Source organism: Aptenodytes forsteri, unplaced genomic scaffold (assembly GCF_000699145.1).
Source record: "Aptenodytes forsteri isolate BGI_AS27 unplaced genomic scaffold, ASM69914v1 Scaffold84, whole genome shotgun sequence".
In the NCBI taxonomy this organism is placed as follows: domain Eukaryota; kingdom Metazoa; phylum Chordata; class Aves; order Sphenisciformes; family Spheniscidae; genus Aptenodytes; species Aptenodytes forsteri.
Window position 1 is genome coordinate 987,850 of NW_008795492.1, and position 12,047 is coordinate 999,896.

General features: G+C 37.5%; 1 protein-coding gene across 1 annotated transcript in view; it reads right to left on the reverse strand.

The window, feature by feature from the left end:
• The window catches only part of CUNH16orf62 (chromosome unknown C16orf62 homolog), a 56,929-nt gene that overhangs the window by 13,547 nt on the left and 31,335 nt on the right, over nucleotides 1–12,047 (reverse strand). The window contains exons 25-26 of the mRNA XM_009281624.2: nucleotides 11,451–11,528; nucleotides 10,150–10,264 (exon numbers count right to left, since the gene is read on the reverse strand). Coding sequence (XP_009279899.2) covers nucleotides 10,150–10,264; nucleotides 11,451–11,528 — 193 coding nt within the window. The remainder of the gene's footprint in view (nucleotides 1–10,149; nucleotides 10,265–11,450; nucleotides 11,529–12,047) is intronic.

A 12,047-nucleotide genomic window follows, 5' to 3' on the forward strand; every position in this document is an offset into this window, starting at 1 on the left:
TCATGCCTGTGATCCAATGATTGCTTTGAGTTTGTTTCAAATAGACTACAGAAAATGAATGTATGCTTAACTGCAAAGAAACTCAAGACTCAGCAGTCAAAATCTGTGGTAATTCAAGTGATGCTGTTTTTTCAAAAGAAGTTCCCACATCACTCAAGACTTCTGAAATTATAATTCTCCTTTGCTTAACAAAAGGACACCACTGTTTCAAATATATTGCATATATGATAACTAGCACACAATTCAAAATTGACTTATCTAAAGAAATGCTTATGCCAGGAGAATGGGGAATCCAAAGGGGGGAAAAAGTGTATTAGATCATGCTAACTTGTTCACGAATTCATTCACAAAAGCCTGTTAAAGTTATAAGGAAGCATGGACAACTTCATTTCTCTAAGTGTTTACGGTCATTAAAAGTAAAATACTAACATAGTACCAGAACCTGAGGTATTGCTGGTTCCAAGAACCATAATACAGGAATTACAGAAACCATCCACCATTACGGCCTCAGCAAAATAGCTATTAAAAGAGTTATGAAAAACCTCTATTATGTCTCTAATCCTACAAAAGAAAAAAACCACTAGAACATCTATTCATCAGTTTATTAAGTTAATAATCACAAATTAAAACCAACAATATTTCCCCTCTTACCCTAGAAGACCTCCTATATATGCTAAGAGTTCACAAAAAATTTTCTGATAGTAACATTCTTTTGCACTTTCCTGGCTACATTTCAAAATATCCAAGTATCCAAATCCCATTCAAGTTGTTTAGCCATATACTTCAAAGCATCCTTCAGAATTAATGCTGTATCTTTATTTTACAGGAACAGAGACTGAGGCCATGAAATCAAATTTTAGCAAAGAGAAAAAGAGAATTCTTGGTGAAAGCCAAGAGGTGTTACATGGCTGGGATGGAGATACTACTGACAGGCATGCATGTGCATTTCCCGGAGTGCAGTCTGCTCTGGAAAAATTCATTTGAGCACATGAGACTCCAAGCAAATTTGCTAAATATAGTAACAAACTGATATCTAATTTAAGCTTATGAGGAATACCAGGGAAACATGTGCTTTGGAAAAACTGTAATTCTTCTGACTTATTTCTTTTCAGCACGAGTGCTCAAGCCCTTCTGAACTTTTCAGTGGTTAGAACCTTTTATTCTGCACATTTTGAGGTGAAAGAATTTATTTTTATTTATTTCAAACAACATATAAGCTTACACAGCCAACCCAAAGGAAGGTAAGTAATCTCTGAGCTTGGAGAGGAAGGAAAGCAGCAGCAAATGTTCATTCTTGCACAAGTAAATGAATCGCTGTCACTGCCACAGTTGTCTCAGCAGAAAAAAAAAAGTGCATGCCCCACATCACCGTATAATCAAAACATGTGACCAGACAAATGAAAAAATGTGTCTCAGAAAATAGTCTGCATACCAAAGTACCCATGTCTGTGTACAGAATACTCCTGCCTTCTGAAGTTATTTCATAACGGGACAGGAATGATCTGTGCAGCAATCAGTCTCAGCAATGAAAGAGAGAAGCTGCAAAGCACCTCACCTTAATTTACTGCCTGCTCTCCCAGCAATCACAGTCCTAGACATTCTCCTCTTAACTTTTGCCTTAGCACAAAACCAAAACCTCTTATCTTCACTATGAATAACTGCAATTTGATTTGATTTACTCTTCTTGACCTCCTGCCATTGCTGCAAATGAGAGCTGCCTTCTCATCTGGTCGAGCACTTTCAGAGACATGAGCTCCCTTGTTACACCTGCCAGTAAGAGCAGCATGCCCAGCTCCTCTCCAGGTGACTGCTGCTGGGAACGAGGAGAGACCCGTCCACACCGCAGATGGCTCACTGGGCCCTGCCCTTGCTGCAACACCTAACCACAACAATCACACAGCTGCTGCCTCCCTGCCGTCCCCATGTGGCTGCTGTCCTCTCGCCACTGCCGCACGGCTGTGTTTGCAGGTCACCCTGCAACCCCCCCACATATTGCTGCTGTCTCAGCACAATGGGGAGACTGCAGGGCTCTTGCCTCCACATTTTTAATTCTTCTTCCTTGCCTTGTTCCCCCTGCCCCCCCCCACAACGTAGCAAGGCAAACCAAAAAAGCAATAGAGCATAAAAGCAGTTAGTTACATTTTCTATTAAAGAGATGGATATTTTACTTTGGTACATCCAGAAGTACTAGCAAAGGAAAGTATGTTCATTTTGCTACAAGTTCAGCCAATCTGTGCTAACCACAAAATAGTTCTTATGCTGGAACACTAAAAGCACATTCGTCCAAGGTATACGTTCTTCCCAAGAAGCAAAAATAAAGTAAATTCACACTAATGCAAAGGATTTATTAGAGAGTTTGCAGAAAACTAACTGTCCTCCAAACACTACCACCCTATTCACTTGTAGAGAGGTGTCAGAGTCTGCATCACATGCTCTGAGTTTGGAGGAAAAGTTCACTAAATAGGTTGTCACAGAAGTGCTGACTATTTCCTTAAGTATGAAATACGCATCGGTATTTAATTCTGAATTATACTAATTATGAGGTTATGCAACAGTTCTTTCTCTACATCTTTTAAAAGTCAATTTATAAAGCTATTACTGTAGAGATGTTTTAAGAGAAAACCAAACACCCGCTTTTTCTGGCTTCCAAAACATATAAGGAACCACTTAAAAAGTACTGAAAACCACAATGATGTTATGTTCTTGATTTAGAGGGGGGGGGGCCTTCTTCCGGTGAAGGATGCTGTTTTCTTACGTGCCTGAAGTACAATACTGCTTCTAAAGTGAGCCACTGTTAACTTGGATAAGGGGAGAGCAGCCTGCGCATTACAACAAATCATCATGATAAAGTCTTCCCAGAGTGCTGTTAATATCTTGTGCAGTGCTCCGAACATGACATACTTCATGCTTCGCTAACTTTATCCTTTCACAGCAGCTCCTTCATTTTGGATGACCATAATCCTATAAATCTTTCCCCCAAGCATACCTGCTGACCTTCAGGCTACGAAAACTAACAGTCTTGGATATCCAAGTCAGCACTTCCAGTAATACTCTCCTACAGAAAAAGCAAGTGAAATTGTTGTTGAATGTTTCGCTATTGTCAATATTCATGATGGTACGTACACACACACACTTAATTATACATACAAACAAATATATGTACCTCCATATATTTCTATACATCAATCTCTCTACATATAAAAATTTAGCTTACATTGCATTTGCTGCATCTATGATAGTCAATTAAACTGTACTAATTTAAGATTTCAGGCAGGCAAAAAAACAAGGAAGAACAAAGTCATTAGAGATGGGAAAACAATTAAGCTCCTTAAGTCCACCTTCAAAGAGCAAAAGGGAGCGAGTTTGACATACCTACACAAACTATTTTTAGTCATGGATACAATTACACAAGGCTAAGTCCACCCAAAGGACAAAACCAGGGACCATGCGCCATCTTCTGCATTCCACATCATCTTCATGTCCTACAATGCTATCAAGCATATTTTAATACTCTGAAGATTTTGCTTCCACATCTGACATATATAGGAAATCTAATGAAGCCTTGTACTCCAGTGCAAAAAATTAATGGGAAGCAAGCATGGGTTTTTTTGTTGCCTTTTTTCTTCTGTTAAATAAATTAATGCATTACTGTTTTGACAATCAAGCATTGCAAACATTTAGAACTCTTTCTCCTCACATTGCTGAGGTCACTGTGAGAGTTTTGCCACATTGTTGAAATGTGTTTTTCCCTTGAGCTATTGAACATTCTCAGTCTTAAAACCCTCTTCACATCACTTCCAATCCAGAAACTACAAAAAATTATCTGAAGTAACAAAGATGAAATAAGAAAATTAATGCATTGCTGCTTGGTGAACTGGAATGTACTATGTTAATTCATACTATAAATTAGCTGCAGATAAAAAGGTAATTATGCGGATGAAGCTTGCTAGTGCTAGTTTTAGGAATAGCTTGATTATAGACTGTTAGCAAGGCCTTAGTACTTCCAGACAAATGCATACAGAGGCATAAGTGGAAGGGAAGATTCGCACAAGGAGATCATACAGTATGAGCAAGAACACTGGATACTAGATATTTTATTCTTAAGCTGTAATCAGTAAATGCAACATACCCCACCCCCCAAAAAAAAATCCAACCAAACCCAACCACAAATTTCAGCCTGCCTCTCTAAATTCCATGTAATCCCTAAAGACCGTGAGGTAAAGTATCATCAGCAGTCTTTAAAGAGAGCTCCATTAGTAATACTGGAAACCTTGAAATAATAAATGCTATAGTTAAATACTGTAGTTTCTCCTGATTATTATGAGGTGGGGGGAAAAAAAAAAATCAAACAAGCAGACACATGGAAAAACATGATACAACACTGAAGAGTCAATATGGTTTTTGCAGAGAGAAATCATTCCTCAGGAGTCTCTCAAGTCTTCCAAAGAACCAGCAAGTCTGTGTTTAAAAGTAACCCAGCCAATGCAAATACTTAGATTTTTAAAAAACATTTAACAATGTCCCTCATACAAAAGGCTCTTAAAACAACTAAGCTGACAAAAGACAAGGAGGAAAGTCCTCCTGAGAATTCATAACTTAATAAAGGATGGGGTGGAGGGGGAGAGGAGCGGGAATAAAAAGTTTTCACAGTGGAGTGAAACGACTACAGCGTTCCCTAAGATTTTGCAGAGAGACATGTCCTTACAATGAGCTGGGAGGTGACAATGTTTGCAGACTAGTCTGGAACGCGACTGCAAAGCATTGCAGATGGATCTCATGATTCTAAGCAATAAAGCAGCAGATGAAATCTAATATTAGTAAGGCATGCGGGGAAAGAAACAGCCCTTGCTATAACTATAGAAAGATAAGCTCCAAATAGGCTATTTACACTCATGAAAGATTTTGGAGTCATTGTAGATGGTTTCCTGAAAACTACATCCTAAACAGCTGTCAAAAAGGCAAGGCAATTATAAGAATCATTAGGACAGTAATGGAAAACTTAGGTGTCACTGTATCATTTATACAGCTGTCGTGCATTTATACCTGGAATACAGTCATGACCTTCCCATTTCCAAAAGGATAAAAAGATGATTAAAAAGGTGCTAAGGCACGGAACCATTTCCTTATTAGAAAAGAATATACAAATTCTTCAGGAACTTATGAACTCCAACATCTCATAGGTAACATGAAGAAAATGAACCAAGAATGACTGAATTTTTCACAGTATCACTAGTAGATCAGCTGCATGCACTGAAACACTCAACTAACATTTAAAAAAAACATACAGAAATAAATCCCTAAGTAGTAGATTTCGAAGTAGCATGTAACTGTGGAACTCAGTGTCACATGAAGTTACAAAGGCCAAAGTAAAAATTGATAAAGAATTAAATTCCTAAGAATTGGTGCATCTGTTTTATTAAATACCGTGGTCCATATGCGACCTCTGTTGAAGGATGTATTTAGACCACCTGCAGCTGAAAGCTAGAAAGCATCATTCTACATTATTGTTTCCTGCATGTTCCCTTAGTAGATGCTACTAGACACTTTCAAAAACAGGTCATGGGCTAGACAGACTTGAAGAACTAACAAACTGATACAAAATGCTATTCTGAAAAGCTTACAGAGGCAGAGATGTCATCTCTCTCAAATCATATGGAAAAGCTATTGGCTGGGATAAAGAGAGGAACCAGAAAAAGCTCAGTGAATGGGAGAAGTTTCCAGCTATGGAAATCCCCAGTAACAGTACAAGTCATAATTTTGTTCACATAAAGCAACATTTAGTATTACTAGTAAGGAAAACAGTATCTTATCAGTTTCTCCCAAAGCTACTTTGCTGCCTTCAAGGAAAACAGTATCTAAAAAGATAACAGAGACAGCATATACTGATCTCACGAGAGAAGCGTGAGCCAAGAAGTCCCAAAATCTGTAACTGAGAAAACCTCTTCAGGTTCTTATTTCTCCAAATTCTTTACCTCAAATTTTCTCTATATTCTTCATATCTATAAAGATTTTAGGAGATTAGGAAGGAATACTAAAAATTGTTATCTAATGCTACTGAGAAAATACACTAAAACATTATTAGACTATGATTAAAAATTACTTATTAGATATTCCGTACTATACTTTCTCCAAAGTGTGGCTGAAGCCTGTCTCATCTAGAGAATGTTCATGGAAAAGTAACATTTTCTGAAGGAGAAAAAGAAATTCCTTTTGCAATCTACTAGTGAAACTGTGTTTCAGCTACATTTGAAGAACAGAACAAATATTTAGAAGTACATTAAGCACTGTATGCTTCAGAATTAAAATCTGCATTTGCCAAACAAAATAAAGATCTGTGTCAGTTGATGTGGGGGACAAAGACTTTCCATTTTTAATAAATTTTTATGTTTGACAATATCCCAGTGAAATTAGTCACACAGAATCAGTTGAATTACTTTATTCACTCAGCATGTTACTTCTGAAGTGAGGCAAGGATTTCACAGCCTTTAAGATAAAAATGCCATTGAACATACATTACCAGAAAGTTGTGTCATCTCTACCCACCTGCTGAATGCTGTGACCAACAATTAAAATCATGCTGTCTGTTCTTTGACAGACAAAAGCAGCATTTCCATGGGGAGGAAATATGTGCAATTAAAATACCACCTATATCTCAAAAATCCAGAAGAGTGACATAATGGAGCATGCATTTAATCTCAATTTAGCCCAAGCACTCCCTATGACAGAAAGCATGACCGATGCGAATTTATTATTCTATGTTGGCAGTGTGCAGCGTTCTGTGGCTCAGTTAAAAAAAAAAAAAAAAGAAAAAAAGAAAAGCACATCACTAAAATCTAGCATCCTCCTTTCTAAGGTGGATCCTTAACAGGCTCTCCAAAGGTACAAAGGCTCTCCAAAAATATGCATCCAGGACAAAATCACCTAAAACGTCCTGAACTTAATTACAAATTACAGATCCAAAGGTACAAAATATGCATCCAGGACAAAATCACCTAAAACGTCCTGAACTTAATTACAGATTCATTTTATTTAAAGCACCTCTTGGGACCTGGAGACAAGAGAGACAGTAGTCATGTTTAATACACGTTGAACAGCATACCTGGACAGACATCCATCACTGTTTTAATATTGCACTTTCCATGAGCCTATAAATTCACGTTTCTGTCCCAATTTCATTGTATTAAAGAAAATCTATTCCAAGAAAAATTACAATTACAGATTTCTAATACTAAAGTATTTGGGTGAGTTCAAACAAGCACCACACAGTTGCTTTGATTAACAGTGTGTCAAATCCCAGCAGGCAAGGCTCTGATTTGATAGAGGAAATTGGAACAGTGAGACACTAGGACTGATGGTCTCCTACTTCTGCTGCCCCTTGAGATTGGGAATGAGGCAAAACTCAAACTCCTCCAGCTATAAGCAGATTAGCTGTGGCTCTCCAGTTGCTGGTAGTTTATCAGTGCAATCCTCAGTTTTGCAAACTTTATTTACTGTTATGACCCACACATCCTCTTTATAAAAAAACCAATCTTTTAAATTCCCCCTTATCTACCCCAATAGGTAATTTTACTCCTTTTTCAAGTTAGATACATTGGCAATTTAGAGAAATCTTCCTATTGCCAACAGAAGTCTATCCTGTGAAATTCAATTTTGTTGTATGTTTAAGTGAAAACTCAATTCACTGAAATAGCTAGACTGCCTGTAGGAACTTAAAATTTAAAAAAAATCCAAGAATTTAACTCGCTAAGAACAAAGGCTGGAATCTTTAAAAAGAAACTGCACGCACATGCACACATGCATGCCCCACTACTGACTGAGCTATCAGATCAGGTACATTACCTTTCAGTTTTATTTCTCTTCCCAATTTTAAACTGATTAAGCTAATTCCAATCAGCATGAAATAAAGGTTACACGCAAGGCACAATTTCACTTCCTAGCCTAATGCTATCATTAATTGCACACTCTTAAAACTTCACTTCATGCTGCATTGGTTTCAGTAGATCAGTGTCTAATTGGCATCAGTTAGCTGACTGGATTTAAATTTGCTGCTATGAATTAATCAATACTTATACACATGAAATGCATTCAGTTGAGATACGGATTAAACTGTGTTAAAAGTAACTTTCAAGGACATGTTATCTGACTACAATACACCAGAATATGCACAAAAAAATCTCTCAAGACTAGCGTCACTGTTGCCTAACTGGTTAACACATGCTAAATCACTCATGCGAGTGACATGTCTCTGAATACAAATTATGCCCAAAATAGCTTTTCTAAGGAAGAAAAAAAGTGTATAATAATAAATAAATGATAAACGAGGTGAGTTACTGAACAGCAGTTTTGCACATGCTTCATTTCAGCAAAAGCTGAGATGGACCAAATTCTCCTCTATCTAGCTTGTGGGTCTAAAATTCAGGAGAGAGTGGTTAATAAATATGCATTTTAGATACTGAGTTCGTAATACTTTGCATATACCTGCTGTCTTAAAAGATTTCAGAATGGGGATCCTATTCATTGTTTAGCGAGTGCACTGTGTTCACATGTCAAACAACAGCTGTGCACATTGTTAAACTCTCACACTGAAAAATCTGGATGATTGTTGGGGTCCAGGAGTCTCACTCAGAGAAGACTTGGATCACAAAAATAGTGGAAAAGCAGTTTATAAATTGAAAGATTATTAAATCAAAGAGTTGATCCCAACATGGGCAGGGCATAGTCCTTAAAGACCGAGTATTACAGAAAAACTGCTTTGGATTTATTTCCAACAAGAGATGCACTGCAACACAGCAACAGTAACAAAAATTGATACAAAGAATAAGGTAAGCTGGACAATTAAACAAAACAGGAAGAAAAAGCTAGTCCATTTTTGGTAAGCTCTGTTATCTACAAAGAAACCGCACAATACTAATTGCACAACAACAGACTTTGCAGATCTTTTATTTGCACAACATACTTGGACACAACAGCCAGCTTTAATCTAAATCCCTCTGCTTTGCTATATGGGCAGCATCAGATTCAAAACAAAGAAATACAACAGTCACCCTGTACTAAAAAGTCTTAATCAGCATCCTAAGTCAGCTTGTTTGTGCAGCTGGAACTTACTGGTAAATGCAGAGCTTGGAAAACAAGCTCTTGTGAAGAAGCACAGAGCTAAAACAAAGAATTAATAGCCACAACAAAAGATGTTGCAAAGTAATCCAATTTATTACTCTCTCAGCTCCACTAAAAACATGTAAAGGAAAAGCATTTACCATTGGAGAGCAGACATTTAAAGTCAGTATTAAAATTGCAAAACAAGGTAGAATGACATCACTTTAAAAAGGAAAAGAAAGATACTACAAACAGTTAAAAGTATGAGAAGACTTTCAGAGTAGGTAACTGTCTTCCATTTGTGATATGAATAGGAACAAGATCATATTAAATGGTGATGCAGACTTGATGCTCATTCTGGTGCCAGAGTAGCTCCATTTTTTCCCCCCAGATCACTTTTTGTCAGAATTTCCAATTACTTAAGACTGAGCTAACAGGATGGTTAAAAACTGTACTCAGGCCCTGATTCAATCAATAATTCAGATCAAAAAAAGAAAACATATTTTTCATTCTCCATATTATCTGGTATTACTCCATTGTTTCACTCTGATATAGTGGCATATTTTCTTAGCTAAGCGTTTATCACACATGTGCTTTGATAGCAAGTTTCTGGTGTCATTGACCTGAGTTTTAATCCTTTTCCAGCTCGCTGCAGGATTTTGTCAGCCTGTGAACCACTACACAGATGAACTAGTTTCTTTTCCCAGTTATAATAAAGCACATTATTTGTGATTAGAGTGCTTGCATAATTATGCAGGGGAAAAACATTCCATGCTTTCCATAATTTCTAAGTAATTTAGGACAACCTACCTCAAAGCCATGACTATATCAACTAGAGTCAGCTGTCTTGGTTATTTAGATCACAGGATTAGCGTTAGAATTGAAAAGTTGCTTTAAGATGACGCGTTTTCACTGTAACAGTGCTTGAAACAGGGCAGTATTTTAATTACATCATAAATATACTTATATGACTTATGATTTCAACGAAGTTATTATTCACAGCTAGAAATATTTCTGAAATAAGAGAACCTTTAAGTAGACAAATTCGTGCCTTACCTTGTGAAAGGCACTGATTTGCCAGAGCAACCTGTCCAGAGTGTAGATACAGATTAAGACGTGTGAAGATACTGCTCAGAGATGGAATTGTAATGAAGCAGAAGGCAACACAAGCCTAAAGCAAATTAAAAAAATGAAACTGAAGAAAATTCCAGACTCAGAGTTACAGCAATCATTACTGATTTTATACATGATTAGGAATCGAGATCTGTAAATCAGTTTTGGGAAAGACTTTCAATAAAAAGCAAATATTATGTAAAGTCCAAAATCAGCAGCTTCAAATTTCTCATTATTATTTCAATAATTATAACAATATTTATTATTATTAATTATTATTATGAGTAGATTAGCTCAAAACTTACTCTATGACTCTAGCTCAAAGAGTTCCTCTCTCCTCAAGTAACCAGCTTGTAGCTCAAGACCAAAATCTAACTAGAAAAGCAGACTACTGGTCCACAGGGACAATCCATCTGTCAAACTGGTCAAAGCAGGTGCATTGTGTAGATGTGGGAGGAAGCAGATATAGTGCAGCATGCTGCAGCTTGAGACTTGCTGGAACAGCCCAAACACCTAGATGGAGCGAGTGGCTCCCAGGCATACAGAAGTTGGCCAGTGTCACCCTACCTATCCTTTGTCCAGGACATCGTGCACAGGTGCCATGAACAAAAATCCATTAATGAATGGCAGCATATGCAAACACCTTCACAACACATGAAGATGAAGACATCTTAGTTGCTATGTTTCAGGTGAGAAGAAGGGAACACAAGCAACTTGCATAGCCTGTGCATAGATCAAAGCTCACTGGACCATATCTGCACAGACCCAGAGGCACTAAAGCTGAAAGAAGCACTTAATTTGAAATTCAAATACTGATTTCAGCATATCAACACTGATATTATGAGACAGAAGTTTAAATACATTCTTTTCCCTCTATCTCCCATTCTCTCTGTGATTGAGTTACATAGAAGTTAAGTATTTTATTTCAAATACAATTTGAAAAGCTGAGCTTTCTAGAATTCACTCAGACACCTCTCCAATGAACCTTCCTTTGGAGAGGGAGTCAATCTTCTTGTTCTTTTTTAACACAAAGTTGCCATTAGATGCTTTGGGTCTTTTTTTTTCTTAAACAGCAGCATTTGGCTTTAGAGAGTAAAGATCAATGGTAACAAGAGAAAATGAGACTACAAAGAGTGTCAAAAAATACCAACATATTGTTTTTGCAAAAATTATAAACTTAGGTGGCAGCAGATAGTATTATCTGCTAAGAAGGCAGGTTCAAACTTTATTAGAGTCAGACCTACCCTGACAAATGCAGCAGTCTTTCTGGAATGATTTCCTTTCATCACCTTTCTTGTTTCCATTGCTAGCTGGTTCACAGACTACACATAAAAACCAAAAGCAAATCATTAAGAAAAATGCACAGATTTATTAGGTCAGCAGCAAATAACAAACTGCATGTTTTACTGCATGCATTTAGAGAACAGAAACTGTCAAAAGGGACCCTGATATGGTGTGCCCTCACTGCACTATTCAGTTTTTACTTGGAGAATTTCAGTGACTGTTCCTTAAAGTAAGTATGACGCTGAAGGTTTGTGAAGGTAGACTTGTTGATTTATTCAAGGCTTTGGATCATCCCTTGTGTGCTGGTTTTGGCTGGGACAGAGTTAATTTTCTTCAGAGTAGCTGGTATGGGGCTATGTTTTGCATTTGTGCTGGAAACAGTGTTGATAACACAGGGATGTTTTCGTTGTTGCTGAGCAGTGCTGACACTGAGTCAAGGCCTTTTCTGCCTCTCACCCCACCCCACCAGTGAGTGCTGGGGGTGCAAAAGAAGTTGGGAGGGGGCACAGCCGGGACAGCTGACCCCAACTGACCACAGGGATATCCCACACCATATG